We start from the raw sequence: 19905 nt of genomic DNA on the forward strand, positions 1-19905 counted from the left end.
CATGGCCCACAGAGCACAGGAGGGACGTCTGAAGTGTCCCCTCAAAGAGGCTCCTCGCACACAGAGGCTAAGCCCTCAGTGCCTAGAGAGGAGGCAGGGCCAGCACTTGCTATGAAATGCGACAGAACCAAAGCAGCCTTCCTCTTGGAGCTGCCTGTGCCCAGGCCCTCCCTGGTGGGGGTGGGGGGGGCTGTGCCCCGTGCAGGAGCCCCGGCACGGTGGGCAGTGGAGCCCAGGAGGCCATGTCCACGTGGCCAGTGGGGATGCTGCCTCTGGCCGACACTCTCCCACCCGGTTAGAGGCAGAAGGACGGGCAGGGGATGCCAGTCTGCCTCCATGGGCCCCTCTGTGACGTGTGGCCTCTGTACGGAGACCTCCCAAGTGGCACGGGAGCAGGAAGGAGCCGCGGGCACAGCCCAGCCAACCTGAGGGCTCCGGCCGTGGAGGAGGTCCCGGGGACGCTGACGTGCCCTGCTGGCGTCTGGGGTGTCAGCACAGTGAGGTCACTGACTGCTCACACAGCCCTGGCGCGGAGCCGGCAGTGCCCCGCCTGCCCTTTCAGAAGACCCTCCAGAAGCAGCGGCTCCAACTCCCACAGGCAGGGAGGGATGACCCCACCCTGGAAACCCCACCCCACCCGCCCAGAGGAGCCCCCCGTCTCCCCATCCCCCTGCGCCCCCAGCCCCTGGGCACTCACTGGGATCCCGGCTCTGGGAGGAGATGCACTCTCGGATGGAGTCCGAGATGCCCAGGCTGGCCGCTGTGGGCAGAGGGCCAAGCAGGCTCTCCAGGGCGGAGGGCCTACTGACCCCCTCGGGGCCTCCTGCCGCCTCCGAGCTGCCAGCAATGCCACCCCCAAGAAGTTCCTGGTAGAAGTCTTTGTTCAGGTGGCTGGCGGCCGCCTCCAGCTCCTCGTCCTCGGCGTCCTCCTCACCAAACACGCTGGACGTGGTGTCCTCGACGGAGCCTAGGCACACAATCGCACACGCCACCTGTTAACCGGGCAGGAAGCCAGAGAGCCTGCTTGGTGAAGAGAAGCATTTCCGCCCAGCTGCAGAAGGCACTTATCCCAAAAGATGCGCCACGTCCCAACGGCGCCCAGCACCCACGCGCCTGTGAACGGGCCTCGGCCCACACCTCGCACGTGACACAAAAGTTAACTCAAAATGGATCAGACGTGAACCTAACAGCTGAAAGTATAAACGTTCCAGAGAAACCATAAGAAAAAATGCGACTGAATTAGATAAAAACTTCTTAGATACGACACTAAAAGCAGAATCCATAGAGCACTGATAAACTGGATTTCATCAAAATCAGAGCTCTACCTTCCCAAGACACTGACAGGGAGACAAAAAAACCTGCAGACTTGCCTGCAAATCACACATCTGACAAAGCACTCACCTCTAGAACACGTAAACAACACTGAAAACATACAACCCGATAAAAACTGGGCGAAAGATCTGACCAGAGACTCCAGCAGCGGCGACGTGGGTGGGAAACAGGCGTGTGTCATCCTGTCGTGACGGAGATGCCAGCCTGCACGGCCACCTCCTTGCACGGCCACACCAGCGCGAGGGGCACGGAGGGATGACACCACACTCCTCATGCCACCACATCGGAAAACAGTCAGATGGTTTCTTAAAGGCTTAAACGTGTCTCCCACTGACCCAGCGACTCCACTCCTCAGCCCTCACCCCAGAAAAACGGAGACTGACTCTGGCGTGAATGTTCACAGCGGTTTACATGCAACAGTCCAAGACTGGAAACAACCCCACCCAGGACCAGGTGCACTCGGCGACCACCGCTCCACCAAGAGGGCTGACCTAGTGCCGGCTGGCTCAGAACAACCGCACGTGTGCGGAAACCAGAGGAGAAACAGGGTACGTCCTGCATGACCCCACCTACGTGAAACTCTAGACAACGGCGACAGGAAGCAGCTGCACCAGCCTGGGTACCTACGGGCCAGGAATGCGTTCCCCCGACCACGTGCACGGCTCCCTCACGCCCTCTCGGCCCCTCGCCTGGAAGCCCACCCCATTACCGTGTGCGTCACCAGACATCCCGCAGGAGGCCCAGCATAGAGAGGACATCGGTCTGTCCACCCTATCCACCCGCTCTGTCCACCATGGGGTCCCAGAGCCAAGCATCCTGCACACACGCGACGTGTCCTCCTGAGGGAAGGACGCGTACCAGGGTCCACGGCCCGCTTCCTCCTCCAGCCCGGCCTCCCTCCTCCTTGCTGCAGAGGAAAGAGGATGCGGGAGCCGTGGCTTCCTCGCCAGGCAGGCAGGCCCGCGGCGAGGCTGGGAGGCTCAGAGGCCGTGTCACAAGGAGGGGATGGACGAGAGGAGCGACCCCACAACCAGGGCGGGCCCGTCCTCTTCACTCTTGAGACAAGAGAAGCGCAGGGTGGGATGAAACGCGGACGCGGTCCAGATGAGCAAACAGCAGGGGCGAGGAAGAGGACACGTCCCGACGGCCTCATCAGAAGAGAAGCTGGAACTGGAGCAGGAGACGAGGGGTCCCCAGACAGCACCGGGAAGCGTGACAGCGGCCACGCACAGCCGGTACGGGCAGGAAAAGCGGGCCCGTCCCGTGGCTGGGCAGGTGGAGACAGTGCTGCCCAAGAGACAGAGCAGCACTGACGAAACCACACGCGGGAAACCACGGGGACACAACACAGACCGTCCCAAGGTCCACAGGACACCACGCAGAGAGCCACATCAGCCGACATCAAAGAGCTCGCTGCCACTGTCAAAGGAGAAAAAGCTCTCGGGCTGGGTCAGCAAGCAGAACCCACTCTGCTGTCTAGACGCAGAGGACACGGATGGAGCGGGTGGGGCCGGGAGGCTGGCAGAGCAGAGACCCCTGGGCGTGCCCTCAAGCCCACGCAGGGTGCCCGGCTCAGCCTCACATGGCAGCCGCCTCTGTCCACGAGAGGGTCATGAGACGGACCACGTGACAGACAGAGCCCAGCCCAGCTGGGCCGGAGCAGAGGGGGCCTGCCCCCCCAAACCCCACAGGCATCCCCAACCAACAGACCTGTGGCCACAAATGCCGCCGGTGGCATGAAGGAGGTACAGCACCAGCAATGCACCAATAAATGTGGAAACGAACAACAAAATCAGAAAACAAAAGCCTCCGTGCCAACTCTTAATGCCCTCGCTCGACTCAGCACGGAAGAGAATCATAACCCGAGACTGGGAGCAGCGGACACGCGTCTGACACCAGGACAGCGGCTCGCGGCTCACAGGGTGCTCGGGGCCTGCCCTACCCCAGTGTGGTCCCCACCTCAGAGGAAACCAGCCGGGCAGTGACCGCAGGTTAGAGCCAGCCGAGAAGCTGCGGAGGACAGAGCAGAGGGGGCGGAATCCACCAGCAGCGTACAGGAAGGCAGCAGCGTTCGCAAGTCAGTGCCAGAGCTGGCGTGACGGGAAATCAACAACCCTGCTAGAAACACCAGAAACAAACAACGCAAAATAAGAGAGGATAAAAAAGAAAACAACTGGAGAAACAATATAGTCAAAAGTATCATAAGGTCCGAGTGTGTGCAGATCTGCACCTGGATGGGACGCCGCGGCAGCCTGAGGACAGAGGCTCAGCGTCCGGCCAGGCGAGGCCTTCCCGGAACCACAGCAGGCTGGACACGGGACACCACGGAGATGACAGATCACATCCACTGACCCAAGAAAACCCTGTGTTCTTGCCACAGACCCTGCAGACAGCAGGAACCCTCCCCGAAGACTGAGACAGGATGGCTCAGTGAAAATGGCGGTGGGTGTTCCCTCTTTAGGACAACACGGTATTTCGGCCCAAAGCCTGTACCGTGTGTCCCGTGTGTCCCGGAGGCCTTGCAGGGGAGCTGGGCGACATGCGTGGTCTTAAAGGGCCAAGCAACGGACTAGGCAAGAGCGAGAAAGGAAGCGCCTAAAACCGTGCAGAGCTGTAGGATACGATCTAACTCACCAACTACCTGAAAACTCCAATGATGAACGGAGAAGCACTAAAAGCCACAACAGAATTCCTAACGTACAAGAGCAGAAAAGCAGCACCTAGAAATCAGTATCTTCCGCAAGCACAGCAGTTGAAGGTGCCACTTAAATGGCAGCAACAGAGAAGGCAGCGCCGCTGGGACCCACGGTGCCTTGAGGCGAGGCCTCAGACTCAGAAGAAAACCCGACGGGAGGGAGGCGCCCGGCTCTCGGGAGGAGAACGGCGCCCATCTGCTCTGGGCCGACGCGCAGAGCACAGAGCCAGGCTGGGGCGGGCGGCGGCCAGGAGGACTCTAAACGTCGGATGGGAAAGCGGCCAGGAGCAGCTGCAGGACCCCCGGGAAGAGGCGGTGAGCAGCAGTCGCCCTCCAGGTGAGGCGGTGACGGGACGGATGCTCACTCAGCACCCAACCCCGTCCTGTGAGCCGGAGAGACAGGGCGTGCCGGGCCCGGCCGCGGACCTGCAGAGCGCACGTGGAGGCAGGGCCCCAAAACAGCCGGGGTCCCCAGATCACGGCAAGGAAGGCAACTTGGGAAACGTGAAAACCACATGTGCACAAAGAGATCTGTCCAGAGTGCTCCCAGCAGCTCGGCGAGGCCCCCGACCAGAAACAGGGGTGCACACGAGCGGCAACAGGTGGCGGGGAGAGCTGTGTGGGCCGCGGCCCGGGAGCAGGGCGCACGCTTTCCCGCAGGCAGCGTTTGCCAATGAGCGAGTACCCTGAGGGCTCTGGGGACAGAAAACTGGTCTGGAAGACACAGGCACCCTGGAGCTGCTGGGGACAGGGCCGGAAGCCGGGGACAGGGTGGCTCAGGGTGTCCCGGAAGCAGCTGATGCCCAGCACGGCGCACGGAGGCCTGGAGAGGGAGCGGAGCCGGGCACAGGTGAGCTGGACCGCAGAGTGAGGAGACACGGCTGCACTCACCATCTCTCGTGAGGCTGGCGAGGGCCCCCTTTGCCTTCGGCCGGCTGTTCTCTAGTTCAATCTCAATTGCGTCCTGGTAGCTGGAAATTTCACCTGAAGTAACAAATGAAAAGCAAAGGTAAGCACAAAGTCCACTCCCGTAAGAACCTAAAGCGTCCGCGCCATGAGGAGGGCTGGTTACCTTCCACGTCCTCCAGCTGTTTTGACAGGACTTGTTCAAGCTGAAAAGGAAGAGAACGCGCGGGTTTAGTGAAGGAGTGAGAGCGGGTGCTGCTGGCGCCCAAAGGCCTCTAGACCCCGACGCAGGTCCCCACCTGACCAGGGGGAAGCGGGCTTCAGGCCCCCCTGACAGGCAGGAGCCCTGGGCCCTCGGGCGGGCAGCTCCCCCGAGACACCGAGACGGCGCGGGGCCCAGGGGACACAGTGTTCAGGGTGGCACAGCCCTGGGCCCCACTCCCGGCCTCCACCCCAGGCTCAGCACCCCTCCCCCACCGCCCCCGGCAAGCCGTGCGTGGACCCGCACCCTCTCCCGTCTTCGTAACGAAGCCGCCGGTCTGAAGGAAGAATAGGAGACGGGTGGCGGCAGCGGGCCGGGGCTCACCTGCTTCACCCGCAGCTTCTTCTGCCCAGCTGTGTAGGACGGGGGGTCGCACTCCGCCTCCAGGTCGATCTTCATAAACTCGTCCACGGTCAGCTGACTGGTGGGGGTGTCTTCAAACTCTGTGAGCCTGAAACAGACACGCGAAAGGGAACCCGGCACCCCTGACAACAGCATTTAAACCAGCACCCAGTTTACGACAGCCCCTCGAGGTGCTGGCTCCTGCCACACGCGGCGGTGTGGGCGCCGGCCCCGGGCTGTCCAGCCGCCTCTCTGCTCTATCCCGCCGACAGCATGGGTCCGTGGGAGGAAGAGGCATGACACCCTCACCGCTCCCACAGGTGGACTCAAGAAGGCCCAGAAAGAAGGAGGACGAGCCAGCCGTCCCAGGCGGGCACCACCCGCAGGTGCCTGTAGCGCTGGACCCAACTAAGGCTCATTCTCGTCAATCTCCTACATTGTATACAACCTTCAAAATGCTTAACAGAAAAATTTTAGAGAGAACTAGAGGCCAGATAAGCAAAGCAAACTTCCCTCTGCCTCTGAAAACTGGCACAGGGCAAGACCTCAGCTGACGCGCAGGCACGGGGCACTCCAGGCGCGGAGTGGACACCTGTGGGGGTGCTGTGGGCGGCCCCTCATCAGTCCAGGCGGAGCTCCCGGCCCTGCGGACCCGTCACGCAGAGCGGGAGCTGCCTGCCCACCCGCGACAGCGACACGGTGGCCCTCTGCTTGTGCCGGCTTCCCCCGGGGAGACCGGTCACTCAGGCTGCACCAGCCAGGAGGCAGGCAAGGCCACTCTCAGTACCCGTCTCCCGACCTGTGGGTCAGGGTGAGCTTACAAACCACTGTCCCCCTCCACGTGCGGTGGAAGAAGGGGCCACCACCTGGACAGCCCGATACGCTGTGGAGGGAGGCCTGGCCGGGCCGGCGGCCACCCACCTCTTGCGCAGCGTGGACTCGCACACCTTGACCACGCTGATGACCTCTTTGACAGTTCTCCGGAAATCGTGCATCCTGGCTGCAACCAGAAGCGCTGGAAAGGGACACACTGGGGAATTCAGAAGCAGGATGCGCTGCAGGAGCCAGGACCGCCCCTGCACGCAGAGGGCTGAGAGCCCTGCAGCTCGACCCCCGGGCGACACCGTCCTCCTCGCCTCACTGCGGGTGGTGCTGCAGTCTGCACGACTGTCAGAGCACCCAAGATCCACAAACTGCCTTGCACACAATTACATGAAAGATTTTAAAAACGTAAAAAGCGCTGCATCACACACTCCTTTCTTAAAGGCAAGAATTAAAATATACTTTCTGAGACCTTCGTATAACCTCTCAAAGCAAACGAGTGAACTCTGAAGTGCCTCTTATGGGAACCGCGGGCGGGAAACGCGGGCAGGCGACGGACAAGCCTCAGGTCAGGAGCGAGGCAGTGGACCCAGGTGTCGGCTGGACGCCAGCAGAGGCCCAGGTCCTGGGCTGCAGACTTGGGAACCAGGCTGGGAGGTGGGACGTGCACCTCGGGCAACACTGACGGCCGAGCGTCCTGGGGAGGAGTGGACTGGACCCCGTGGGGTGGGTAAGAGGCTAAGAGGAAGAGTAAGGGCCTCCTGAAGAGGGCCTCAAGGTCCAGGGAGGCTCGGGAACAGAGCAGGAGGGCGATCTGCGGGCAGCCGCCACCCGCAGAGGAGACCAGGCGACTGTGCTCTGGGGAACAGGGAGCCGGCCCGAAAGGCTGGGGTGCACCCTGCAGCACTGAATCAGCACAGCTGCACCTCAAGAATCAAGCCTAGGGTCAAGGACCAGGAAGCCTGGCGGTCCCCTTGGCCTCGGAGGCTCCTGTCCGTTCCCCAGGACTGTGGAGGCCAACAGGGAGCAGGCGGAAGTCTTGAGGGCTGGGTTAGGACGGGGCAAGGGAGGCCAGGAGGCAGCTCTGGAGATACCCCCCACCCGCCGCCCTGGCCTGTGGAAGGGCTGGGACAGAGAACACACTGTGCAGGGGGCACACCGGCAGCAAGGCCCAGCCCGTGTGACTCCAAGACCACCTCACCTGCTCCGCAGAGGCCCGAGGGGCGCCGGCCCGTGTGCATCCAGTCCCTCTTCATCCTCTGCAGGAGCCTCAGCGCCGTCATGGACACCTCGTGGTTCTTGTCGCCGAACTCCAGCAGGTGGGCGAAGCGAGGGATGTACAGGCAGGGGTCTGTGGGAGACACACGCCTCAGCACAGCCACGGGCACCCTGAAACAGGAGTGCGTGGCACCAGGAGGCCCTGCAGTGCGTGTGCTCCAGGTCTGGGGACACAGGGAAACCCACCTGGTGTGACTCGTGCCCCCCAAGTCGGGGCCACCCTCACCCATCCTTCCACCACACAGGCTGCTGCCCGGGGCCCTTCTCTCTGACACGAGGACACGCAGCCTCGTGGAGCAGCTGCGGACACTGCCGGCGGGCGGGCGGCTGCTGCACCTGCAGTGGAGCCGGTGGGCAGGATGGGCGTGCCCCGCCACGTGAGGCCGAGGCGCCAAGCCTGCAGACGCACCACACAGGCCTCCTGCAGGCGCACACAAGACCTTGTGGCTCCACTGGGCATCCTGTAGACTACCAGTGAGGCCCAGCAAATTGTTTCAAATTTATTTCCTGCATTTACTCTTGTGAAGCGCCAGCGCACATCTCCTGCCCTCTCGCCCCTCTCACTGAGGGAGAGCCAGCCCGGCTCAGGAGGGACCAGAGCCGGCCACACACGTGCCCTCTTCCTCCTCAGCAGCACCTCCCCTCCCTCCCGCGGCTTTAGGCTGGAAGCTTTGCAGAGTGGCAAAAACAACCAAGTAACGTGGTGAATTCAGCTAACCGTGGGGACTGCCGAAGGCAGCGTAAAGAACCACACAGAGTTCCACGACAGAGTACCGGGTGGGGCCTCCTTTGGACAAGGCCACCCAGGAAGGCTGTGCTTGGGGGGCGCAGTGGAGGCCCAGGGAGGCGCTCCAGGAGCGGACGGGCTGCTGGAAGCATGTGTGCACGGGCAGACGGAGGAGGACAAGGGCCTCCTGTGCCTTCTGGGGAAGACCCTGGAAGGCACGGAAGGGAAGGGAACTGGTCAGCTCGTCTAACACGCCCAACAGAGACGCAAGCAGGACAGAGCCCCCGACTGTGTGCCCACAGGCAGCACTGTCCTCCTGAGCTCCAGCCCGCCCACTTCTCCTGGCCTCCCTGCGTCGATGAGGGCACTCATGACTGAGCTCCAGCCCCTGGAAGCTCCCGGAGATCCTACAAGCACCTCTTCCATCCCCAGCCAGCACTGGCTCCCATGAAGGATCAAGGGAAGGTTTCTGAGGCCACAGAGGTTGGCAGCCACCCCTGAAGCAGCCTGGGTCCCCCAGGACCGCATGGATTCAGGACACAGCCTTGCACGGACCCAGGAGGCTCCGGTAGCATAGGGAGCAGTGCCTCTAGGTTGCCTCGTGCCTGCCCTGATCCTAACAGCCATCCAGCGCAGCCAACACAAGATGGAAATAACAAAGGGAAACCTCAGGAAAAGGGAGTCGGGGAGCCCTGAAGGCGGCTCACCTCCAAACTATTAGGAAATTAAAAGACAATCTTCTAGGTAACTTAATAGACTTACATGCTTAGTTAAGTACAAAATAATAAACTAAGTAGTTAATTAAAAATTAAAAATTAACGAAGTGAAACATTTAAACTAGGAAAAAAGATTTAAATAGACACATCTTCAAAGAAGACATACCGATGGCCAGTAGGCACATGGAAAGATGTTCAGCATCACTAATTATCAAAGAAATACACATCAAAACTACAATGAGATGGACTTCCCTGGGGGCGCAGTGGTTTAAAAATCCGCCTGCCAATGCAAGGGACACGGGTTCGAGCCCTGCCTTGGGAAGATTCCACATGCTGCAGAGCAACTAAGCCTGTGCGCCACAATTGTTGAGCCTGTGCTCTAGAGCCCGTGAGCCACAACTACTGAGCCCGTGTGCCACAACTACTGAAGCCCACACTCCTAGGGCCTGTGCTCCACAATAAGAGAAACCACTCCACAACAAGAGAAGCCACTACAATGAGGAGCCTGCACACCACAATGAAGAGTAGCCCCCGCTTGCAGCAACTAGAGAAAGCCTGTGTGCAGCAATGAAGATCCAACACAGCCAATAAAATAAATAAGTAAATAAAGTAAAAAAAAAAAAAAAAAAAAAAAAAGAATCCGCCTGCCAATGCAAGGGACACGGGTTCGAGCCCTGCCTTGGGAAGATTCCACATGCTGCAGAGCAACTAAGCCTGTGCGCCACAATTGTTGCGCCTGTGCTCTAGAGCCCGTGAGCCACAACTACTGAGCCCGTGTGCCACACCTACTGAAGCCCACACTCCTAGGGCCTGTGCTCCACAATAAGAGAAGCCACTCCACAACAAGAGAAGCCACTACAATGAGGAGCCTGCACACCACAATGAAGAGTAGCCCCTGCTCGCAGCAACTAGAGAAAGCCTGTGTGCAGCAATGAAGACCCAACACAGCCAATAAATAAAATAATTAAAAAAAAAAAAAAACAACCACCTACGAGGTATAACCTCACAACGGTCAGAACAGCCATCATCAACAAGCCTACAAATGATAAATGCTGGAGAAAGCATGGAGATAAGGGAACCCTCGTACACTGTTGGTTAGAATACAAATTGGTACAACCACTATGGAGAACAGTATGCAGGTTCCTTAAAAAAGTAAACATAGAACTACCATATGATCCTGCAATCCCCCTGGGCATATATCCAGAAAAGATACATGCACCCAATGTTCACTGCAGCACTATTTACAATAGCCAAAACTTGAAAGCAACCTAGATGTCCATTGACAGATGAATAGATAAAGAAGATGTGGTACAGGGATTTCCTAGGTGGCGCAGTGGTTTTGAATTTGCCTGCCAATGCAGGGGACATGGGTTCAGTCCCTGCTCCAGGAAGATTCCACATGCAGAGAAGCTAAACCCGTGAGCCACAACTACTGAGCCTGTGTGTGCCACAACTACTGAAGCTTGCACACCTAGAGCCTGTGCTCCACAACAAGAGAAGCCACGGCAATAAGGAGCCCGCTCACCACAACTAGAAAAAGCCCGTGTACAGCCACGAAGACCCAGCACAGCCAATAAATAAATACATTAATTAAGCAAATAAATTTAAAAAGATGTGATATGTATATACAATAGAATATTACTCAGCTACAAAGAGGAACAAAATAATGCCATTTGCAACAACAGAGATGGACTTACAGATTGTCATAACAAGTGACGTAAGTCAAAGACAAATATCATACGATATCACTTACATGTGGAATCTTAAGAAAAAAATACAAATGAACTTATTTACAAAACAGAAAGACTCACAGACATAGAAAACCTATGGTCACCAAAGAGAAGGGGGTGGCAGGGGTAGGGATAAACTAGGAGGTCGAGATGAACATTTATATACTACTATATATAAAACAGATAACCAGTAAGGCCCTACTGTAAAGCGTAAGGAATTAGACTCAAGGTTTTGTAATTACCTGTAATGAAAGAAAACCTGAAAAAATACACACGTGTATATGTACGTACATACATATATATATACAAAAAGTGAATCACAGTGCTGTACACCTGAAACTAACACGATATTGTAACCCAAGTATACTTCAAAAACATTATTTAAGAAAAACTGATTATATACGTGCTACAAAGAGGGCTAAAAAATGGGAATGGAAATATTACTTCCAAATCAAAATGAAATATTAAGAGAAGGTTAAAAATCTGCATCTTAAAGAAAAAAATGTACGAAAAAGGAATAATAAAGAGACATAAGTATATAAACAAACGACCTTCACCAGAGGAGCAATTTCAGAAGATAAAACCAAAAACAGTACGGCGCTGATACAAAGACAGGGACGCGGCCCAGCGGAACGGAGCAGAGAACTCTGACACGAACCCCACACACGGCCAGCGACCTCCGACAAGCGAGGCGAGGCTGCAGTGGGGACGGGCAACGCCGGGAAGGCTGGAGCCCACCCGCACGCGAGGAGAGACGGACCCTCCGCTCGAACACCGCATACAGAAGAGACCCAGCTGCAGGACAGCAAAGGGGGACACGCCCAGGCGAACGCGCCGTGGCTTCTCGGGCGAGACACCAAGAGCGCGAGCAACGAGAGCAAAGGTGGGCACGTGCGCCCGCATCCAGCCGGAACCCGGCGCGCCGCAGGGGGCACGGCCGGCACCCTCGGGCAGGAGGGCGAGCGTCTGCGCAGCCCGCCCCCCGCGGGGACCAGGTCCCACTGCGACTCCCGCAGGGGCGCCCGGCCGGGGGGCCAGACGCCGCGCAGCCGAGGCCGGCAAAAACTGCCACTTCTACGTTACTTCACGACAAAAAGGGGCAAAGGGATGAAGAGACGCCTACACAGACACGGAGAGGACCGCCGAGCACCTGCGCACCCGAGGCCCCCGCCGCCCAGCACGGCCGCCGGGGGCGCGGCCCTCCCGCAGCTCCTCCCGCCCGCCCCGCGCCTGCCCCGGCCCAGGACGGCGCCCGGGCTGCAGGCTGCGCCTCGGAGGCGGCAGCGCCGCGCCCCCGCGCCCGCAACTCCGCGGGGTTCCGCGGGCGCCTGCGCGGGGCGGGGCCGGAGGCGGGGCCATGGGCGGGAGCGACGACCTGCGCGGGGCGGAGCCGGGACGCGGCGTGACGCGCGGGCGCCGCGGCGGGCGGGCGAGGGCGGGCGGGAGGCTCTGGCCGGCGGGCGGGGCGGCCCGAGGGAGCCGCGCCCGCCGCCCCGGGCAGGCCGGCACCCCGCGGCCGCCGCGGCCCCATGCTGCTGCCCCTGGCCTGCCTGCACGGCCGGGTGGCGCAGTGCCTCACCGCGCTGCTGGTGCTCGCGGAGCCGCCCCCGAGGCCCCGGCGCGGCGCGAGGGCGCACGGCGCGCCGCCCCCGCGCTCGGGGGCCGCCCTGCCCGCGAAGATGGCCGCGGAGCTGTACGCGCCCGGCGCCGCCGCCGCCACGGCCACGGACATCGCCAACAGCAACGCCAGCGCCGCCGCCGCCGCGGGCAGGAAAGGCCGGCCCAGCGCCCCGCCGCCTGCGCCCCCGCCGCCCGCGCCCGCGCCGCCCGCGCCCGACAACAACAACTTGGAGAGCGCCCACTGGCAGGCCTTCCACCCGACCCTGCGCGAGAGGTGAGCCCGCGCCCGCCCGCCCCCGCCCGCCCGCCCGCCCGCGCCCCGAGCCGCGCCCCGAGCCGTGCCCTGTGCCTCTGCCCTCTGCAGGAACGCGCTGATGTTCAACAACGAGCTCATGGCCGACGTGCACTTCGTCGTGGGGCCCCCGGGCGCGGCCCGCAGGGTGCCGGCCCACAAGGTGGGTAGAGGCTCGGCCCCCTGAGCTCCCAAAGGCCGCCGGCTGCCTGCCGGGTACGGACGGTCCTCCTCCCGGGTGTGGCGGCCGCTGGGGGCGGGGAGGGCTCAGGGCGGCTCTCTCTCTCACCCGCAGTATGTCTTGGCCGTCGGTAGCTCTGTCTTCTATGCCATGTTTTACGGGGACCTGGCCGAAGTCAAGTCAGAGATCCACATCCCTGACGTGGAACCTGCAGCTTTTCTGATCTTGTTAAAGTAAGTCTGCCCCGTTAGGGTGCAAGGATGCAAGGATGCGGCGGTTCCTTGCTGCCTGGTTCCACCAGCCGGCCGCCTGCACCTTCTTCCTCAAGTCCACAAGGTCGGAAGGGGTCCTCTCCCAGGCACTGGGTGCGTGGCCCGCCCCACGCGGCCTGTGACGTGCTCCCCGTCCTGTCTAGGTACATGTACAGCGACGAGATTGACCTGGAAGCCGACACAGTGCTGGCCACTCTCTACGCTGCCAAGAAGTACATTGTCCCCGCCTTAGCGAAAGCCTGTGTCAACTTCCTGGAGACGAGTCTGGAAGCCAAAAACGCTTGCGTCCTGCTGTCCCAGAGTCGGCTGTTTGAGGAGCCCGAGCTGACCCAGCGCTGCTGGGAGGTCATCGACGCGCAGGCGGAGATGGCCCTGAGGTCCGAAGGCTTCTGTGAGATCGACTGGCAGACGCTGGAAATCATCGTGACGCGAGAGGCCCTCAACACCAAGGAGGCCGTGGTTTTCGAGGCGGTCCTGAGCTGGGCGGAGGCCGAGTGCAAGAGGCAGGGCCTGCCGGCCACGCCGCGCAACAAGAGGCGTGTCTTGGGACCAGCCCTCTACCTGGTCCGGATCCCAACCATGACCCTGGAGGAGTTTGCCAACGGCGCCGCCCAGTCGGACATCTTGACGCTGGAGGAGACCCACAACATCTTCCTGTGGTACACAGCGGCAAACAAGCCCCTCCTCGAGTTCCCCTTGACCAAGAGGAAGGGCCTCGCCCCCCAGAGGTGCCACCGCTTCCAGTCCTCTGCCTACCGCAGCAACCAGTGGCGCTACCGCGGCCGCTGCGACAGCATCCAGTTTGCCGTGGACAGAAGAGTATTTATTGCCGGGCTGGGCTTGTACGGCTCTAGCTCTGGGAAAGCCGAGTACAGCGTGAAGATTGAACTCAAGCGGCTGGGGGTGGTCCTGGCGCAGAACTTGACCAAGTTTGTCTCCGATGGCTCCAGCAACACCTTCTCAGTCTGGTTTGAACACCCCGTGCAGGTGGAGCAGGACACCTTCTACACGGCCAGTGCTGTCCTGGATGGCAGTGAACTGAGCTACTTTGGGCAGGAGGGCATGACAGAGGTGCAGTGCGGGAAGGTGACCTTCCAGTTCCAGTGCTCCTCGGACAGCACCAACGGGACTGGAGTCCAGGGCGGGCAGATCCCTGAGCTCATCTTCTACGCCTGAGGCGCCGCGGGGTGGCTGGGATGTGCTGCGAGCGGCAGGCCCTTTCTCTACAGGCAGCCCGTGGCCTGGCAAGTGCCGGGAAGTGCGGGACACTCTGCTGCGGCCTCACAGCCACCTCGAAGGCTGCGCTGGCAGCATGTCTCCCTTGTGAGTCGTCAGCTGGAGCCTGGAGCTGGGACACAGACGCTCCTCTACACAGCCAGGGCCTTGGTCTCTGAATCTTGGCTGTTGGGGCGCATGTCCCAGGTGGAGGGCAGATGTGGGGGGGGGCACAAGGCAGGCCCCAGATTCCCTCCCAGTGGCGCCCGCACTGCCTGCTTTGAGGGCTCTGCCGTCTCTCCCATCCTCTTGGATTCTATTCTAAGTGGTTCTAAGCTTGAGGCCCCTTCACATCCAAAATGGGGGAAAGTCACCTAAAGCAGTTCACCTATTTAAGTGGATTTTCATAATAAAGTTTTAACAGAATGAGAGCCACATGTAGATAAATGACTACGAGTCTCAAAGTGGGGTGCTGCGTTTCTCACACGCCTGAGAAGAGCAGCTGGAGGAAGACCTTCAGCCCTGACAGTGCTTAGCCGGTTGGGTGGTCCCGAGAGGCCCGCCTGTCCCCAGGTTTGCCCTCTGCTGGCAGCCCGGGCCTCTGTCATCTGGGAGGGCTTGCTTTCTGGGCCGCAGCAAGACTGCTCTGGAAAAAGCAGGTGTCCTGTTGTGTCTACTGCCTAACGTGTCACTAGTCACTTGAAGTCCTACTGCCTGACTGTGACTGGGTGGTGGCGTTGGGGGCTCTCTGCGCGGCCCAGGGCTCCCGCCCCTGAGAACCAACCTCCCGCCTCAGGCCCCCGGCAGCCTGCGCACGCGTGCTGTCAGGTCAGGCAGGCTCTTTTGAGCCGCCTGCCTCTGTCCTCCCATGTTGCAAACTCCTTGGGCAGTTGCTTTGTTTCTGGAAAACCTCAGCCTGACCCCCAGAGGGAGGGACCGTGTCACCTGGCGCAGGGATACAGCCCCTGGGGAGGAGACTCCCCCAGCCCAAGGTCTCTGCACCTGGGGCCCTCCCCCTGCAGGCCCACCCTGTGGGTGGTGCAGGACTGCACCCCCTGCCCACCCTTCCTGGCCCCACGCACGGCCCCCTTAGTGCCAGGAAATCTGTGTCTAGACGCCGACGGGCAGAGGAGGGAGCAGCCCCCCCAAGCCGACTGTGCACACAGTGCTCACGGTGAAGCTGCCGTGGGGGCTGACCGTGGCTGGGGAAGCCCAGCTCCACCGGGAGGGGTCCTGCCTTTCCCGAGGCACCCCGCTGCCAGGGGTGCTCCTGGAGAGGTGGACAGACACGCCCACCCCAAGCACTCCGTCTTGCTCCACCAGTGCCTGCCGGGCACGGACCACGGCATTCTGGTTTGAAACCAGAAATAACCCTGCAGGCTGGGCTTCTGGCAGCTTCTAGGCGACACTTCTTACCTGTGGGGTCCTTGCCCTGGTGCATGCCGCCCTCCCCCCCAGAGCACGGGCAGACACCCCGTAAGCACCCTCAGTACCTATTGCTGGTGCATTGATGCAGAGCTCTCTCGCCAAAAGAAGGAACGTCTTCCCCAGCACGTAAACGTTCACCTGTCGTGAAAAAACCACAACTAAGAACGGCGTTTGTGTGCAGGAAATTTTTTTTTTTTCGTCGTTCAGTCTTTGAGAGCCCCCCCTGCTAGCCCCCAGAGCAGCCCAGGGCGTGCCTTCCCTCTCCCAGGTGGCCTGTTTAGACTCTACCGCTATCTCAGCCACGACTGAGTCGGCTGAGAAGGAGAGCTGCCTAGAGGACAGCTGGTGGAGCAGGACCACCCAGTGCACGGGGTGCCACGAGTGCAGGCCACGGCCTCTCCTCTGCCCGTGCCCAGGGGCGCACGGGGGCATCCGCGTCTGCCCCACGGGCCAGCTCAGGCATGGCTGCGTGGCTCTGCAGACCCCAGTGACCCACCACTGCCCCCACCTCAAGTCCACATCCTCCATGGAGCCCGCCCCTAACCCGGTCACTTGCGAGCACCTCCCTGGGCGCGAAAGCCCTGGGCCTGGCCAGGCGCTGTCCTCACAGCCTGTCTGGTGCTGACCAAGGGCTGGCCAGCTTGGGAGGGTGCTGCTGAGCGGACCTCGACACAGGCGTAGGAGAAGCTGTCCAGCCGCGTGGAGAAGGCCTGGTGTGTCACGCAGCTCTGAGACCAGCCCAGGGTCTCAACCCAGGCCCGAGCTGTGGGCCTCACCACCCCAGCCTGAGCTGGAGAAACCCCCACCCACCTGTCTCCCTGCACACCTGCCTTCACCCCAGCCCTGCCCATGGGCCTCGGGCCTCACAGAGGGCCAGAGCCACAGGCCCTCTGCCTCTGACCTCCCCAGAGAGCTCCCTCACCCGATCAAGCCTGGTTGTGAGCCCCTTGGCCCAGCACCCAAGAGGACACCAGAAAAGGTGCTGAGGGAGAGGGAAGACCCTGGTGTGTGCCACAGACGGCACGCGGGGTGCCCGCTCCCACGGGGACCAGGGTGCCTCGGGATGGTGCCATCTTGAGTCCCCCGTGGGCAGGAGATGGGGTCCCTCTGGGCAGCGGGCAGCTCGGGGCCTGTCTGGCCAGGGGCACCCTCCACCCCACTGGCAGTGACTCTCCGCCCTCCCGAGACCCCCCATCACAAGGGCTGGTGGCTCCGGGGGCATTCCACCCCAGGCCTGCCGCAAAGTGTGCGTGTGTCGCTGTGCATCTTCCTCTCCTGGGTCCCCACCAGGCTCCTGCCTCCCAGTCCTCCTGCCTTCGTGCCTCTGTTGAGGCCAGAACAGAACTGACCTGCCCCCAGCGTGCTGTCTCTGCCCTCCCTGCAGCACATGCCCGACCCCGGCTGCCCACAGCAGAACCCCCACCACCCCAACCCTGAGACCCTGGCAGAGGACGCCTGAATGCTGCAGGAAAGGGTTCTCTAACCAACTTCAGGTGGGAAATCAAATTTTAAAAAGGATACGCACGTAAAATGCGTGGTTACTGTCACAGATGCTAACAGGTACTAGTACTCATTAGAAATCGGGACACTGACGCTCTGAAGGTCACTCTGCCATGGCTGTGGCTGCAGGTGGGTGGCCGGCCCTCAAGGCCCTCTCCACGCGTCTACCACATGGCGGGCTTCGCAGACCCTTAGGTCTGCCCCTGCCTCTGAGGGGCCGCAGCCCTGGGCAGAACAGCACCAGGCTGGCCAGGAAGCTGCCTTGCGGGGCGGAGATTCCTGTGAACTCTGCCTCAGTCCTCACACTGCAGCCACATCTGCTCTCCACGACATCAGCTCCCTTTCTGAGTCCTCAGTGGAGTTATCACCACAGAGCCCAACCCCAGGGCACAGGGCCAAGCTCGCCCAGCGCCCTCACCAGGGACACACGCAGAGCCACAGTGGTCCCGCCCTGGCACTGCCCCGACCCCGTGAGTGTCCCATCCACCTTCTACTACTGTCAGTCACTTGGAAATGAGAGGTGCCTTCTTGGAACCCAGAAAGCAAGTTTCTCTAAATAAACTATAAGTTTTTGTATTGTTTAAAATGGATGCATGTAAGTCCTTTTTTGTTTTTCTTTTAAAGAATCTCCCTGGGCTTCCCTGGTGGCGCAGTGGTAAAGAATCCGCCTACCAATGCAGAGGACATGGGTTTGATCCCTGGACCAGGAAGATCCCACATGCCGCAGAGCAACTAAGCCCGTGCACCACAACTACTGAGCCTGCTCTCTAGAGCCCGCAAGCCACAACTATTGAGCCCACGTGCCACAACTACTGAAGCCCACCCGCCTAGAGCCTGTGCTCCACAAGAGAAGCCACTGCAATGAGAAGCCCACGCACCACAATGAAGAGCAGCCCCTGCTCCCCGCAACTAGAGAAAGCCCACATGCAGCAACAAAGACCCAACACAGCCAATAAATAAATTTTTTTTTTAAAAAAAGAAGAATGTCCCTTGCCTTGGACAAAGTACACCTGGGTCTCTCCACTGGTTCTAAGACCAGGGCTGCCCGGCCCCCAGGACACCATCACCCCGTGTCCACTGTCTCCCTACCCACTCACTGTGCCAGTTTCCAAACAGAGACCCATACCCTGTGTGTCCTCCATCTGTGGACCCTCCCAACAGGGGCAGCAAAGGGACTGAGAAGGGAAACGTGTCTACCTGGAGCAGGTCGCTGAGGTCGAGCAGCATGTCTGCGAGGGGAGTCAAGGAGCAGTGCCCGGGCCCGCAGGTTCCGGCCACCTGACAACTTGCAGGAGGCTGACCCTGGCTGCAGATCTAAGCTCGGCACTGGATCAGGAGGGCAGAGTGAGGCAGCCGCGTCACGCCTGAACTTCTGCGCGACCCGCATCACTACCGGGATGACGGGGAGCGGGGCTGGGGCGGGGGCCCGCAACATGGCCCTCAGAGTGCAGCTGCCTTTGCAGGACGGCTCCTGCCTCTGCGTGGGCCCTGCCCAGCCACGTGTCGCCTGTTCCGAGGGGCCTCCTGCCCCGGCCTGCCCCAGAAGTGTGCAACCACACTCACCGCATCCCACGAGCAACCACTGAGCGCCTGCTGGGCGCTGGGCAGTGTCCTCTGTCCCAGGACTCAAGGCTCCTGTGGGACAGACACACACACTGGGCCACTTCTGGTGGCCGGCGGGCACCGCTACGGTACTGGTGCTCGAGGGGGCAGCTGTGCAGACTCTGGGGTGGGACCTGGCCGCGCTCTCGGCGGATGATCAAGTCGTAACCACAACATGCCCCACGTGATTCAAAACTCAGCCAGACACACACACAGAAATACACAACACGGGCCGCTGAGAAAGCCAAGTCCTCAGTGTCACTCACGGATGTGCTGCGGCTTTGAGAAGTAACTAGGAAAGAAAGCCCCATGCTGCTGAACCAGAGCCCAGACCAGGTGTCCAGAGGGAAACCCTGGCCCCACACAGCAAGGAGAAAGGAAGTCCCAGGGCCACAGCCTCACACCGGGCGGCGAGCATCTGAACGTGACCTCCAAGGTCCTTGAATAAAAGGCACCTTGTTTCTCAGCCTGAAGGCAGGCACTTCCTCCGGGAGTATCATCACAGGAAGACAGGTAACGCCACAGGGCAGACCAACAAGCTAGTGAGAAGAACCCCGAAGACAAGAAAAGTGAGATCACAGAAACGAAAGGAAGGCCACAGGAAACAGATGAGCAGGAATCAGTGACAACAGAAAAAATTAACACAGCCAAGAGCCTATACACGGTAAGACTGCAACTGTGACACTGTGGAAAAGGCCAGGGGTTGCCCAGGGTTAGGTGGGAGGACGAAGGGGCGGAGCACGGGGCTTTCGGGGCGGCGAGGCTGCTCACCTGCTGCAGGACGGCGCACACGCGGCCGCCTTCGCCTGTCAGAGCCCGGGGCGCGGCCCGCCGGGACGAGCCAACCTCAGCGAGCCGTGCCGGGTCAGCGTGGGCCCAGCACACACCAGCGGACCACAGGGAGCTCTGTGCAGCGTGGCGGACACGGAACACTGTATGATTTTTTTTATAAACCTAAAACCCGTCTTAAAAATAAGTCTATTTA

The 19905-nt window shown here is 60.6% G+C and overlaps 2 protein-coding genes across 6 annotated transcripts in view; one reads left to right on the top strand and one right to left on the bottom strand.

The window, feature by feature from the left end:
* BRF1 (BRF1 RNA polymerase III transcription initiation factor subunit) overlaps positions 1 to 19905 on the bottom strand; it is a 73739-nt gene that overhangs the window by 7043 nt on the left and 46791 nt on the right. For 3 of the 5 annotated variants that reach the window (XM_057730622.1, XM_057730621.1, XM_057730625.1), the window contains 8 exons: positions 18516 to 18547; positions 15884 to 15956; positions 7561 to 7710; positions 6459 to 6552; positions 5520 to 5646; positions 5100 to 5139; positions 4919 to 5011; positions 698 to 967 (listed from right to left, as the gene is read on the bottom strand). In XM_057730622.1, the coding sequence (XP_057586605.1) occupies positions 698 to 967; positions 4919 to 5011; positions 5100 to 5139; positions 5520 to 5646; positions 6459 to 6552; positions 7561 to 7710; positions 15884 to 15956; positions 18516 to 18547 (879 nt within the window). Of the gene's footprint in view, positions 1 to 697; positions 968 to 4918; positions 5012 to 5099; positions 5140 to 5519; positions 5647 to 6458; positions 6553 to 7560; positions 7711 to 15883; positions 15957 to 18444; positions 18465 to 18515; positions 18548 to 19905 lie in introns of those variants that run through there. The other 2 variants (XM_057730623.1, XM_057730624.1) reach the window with 2 other exon arrangements.
* On the top strand, positions 12246 to 14821 carry BTBD6 (BTB domain containing 6). The gene is made up of 4 exons (XM_057730626.1): positions 12246 to 12704; positions 12795 to 12885; positions 13018 to 13136; positions 13319 to 14821. Exons 1-4 carry the CDS (start codon positions 12340 to 12342, stop codon positions 14349 to 14351), a joined length of 1608 nt encoding a protein of 535 aa, XP_057586609.1. The 5' UTR covers positions 12246 to 12339; the 3' UTR covers positions 14352 to 14821.

Source organism: Hippopotamus amphibius, chromosome 4 (assembly GCF_030028045.1).
Source record: "Hippopotamus amphibius kiboko isolate mHipAmp2 chromosome 4, mHipAmp2.hap2, whole genome shotgun sequence".
Lineage (NCBI taxonomy): Eukaryota > Metazoa > Chordata > Mammalia > Artiodactyla > Hippopotamidae > Hippopotamus > Hippopotamus amphibius.

Excerpts from the sequence above, each read along its gene's own strand:
- BTBD6 (XM_057730626.1), top strand. The coding sequence starts at position 12,340 with ATGCTGCTGCCCCTGGCCTGCCTGCACGGCCGGGTGGCGCAGTGCCTC. Across the intron at positions 12,886-13,017 it reads GCAGGGTGCCGGCCCACAAG|TATGTCTTGGCCGTCGGTAG; the intron begins GTGGGTAGAGGC and ends TCTCACCCGCAG. Across the intron at positions 13,137-13,318 it reads GCTTTTCTGATCTTGTTAAA|GTACATGTACAGCGACGAGA; the intron begins GTAAGTCTGCCC and ends CGTCCTGTCTAG.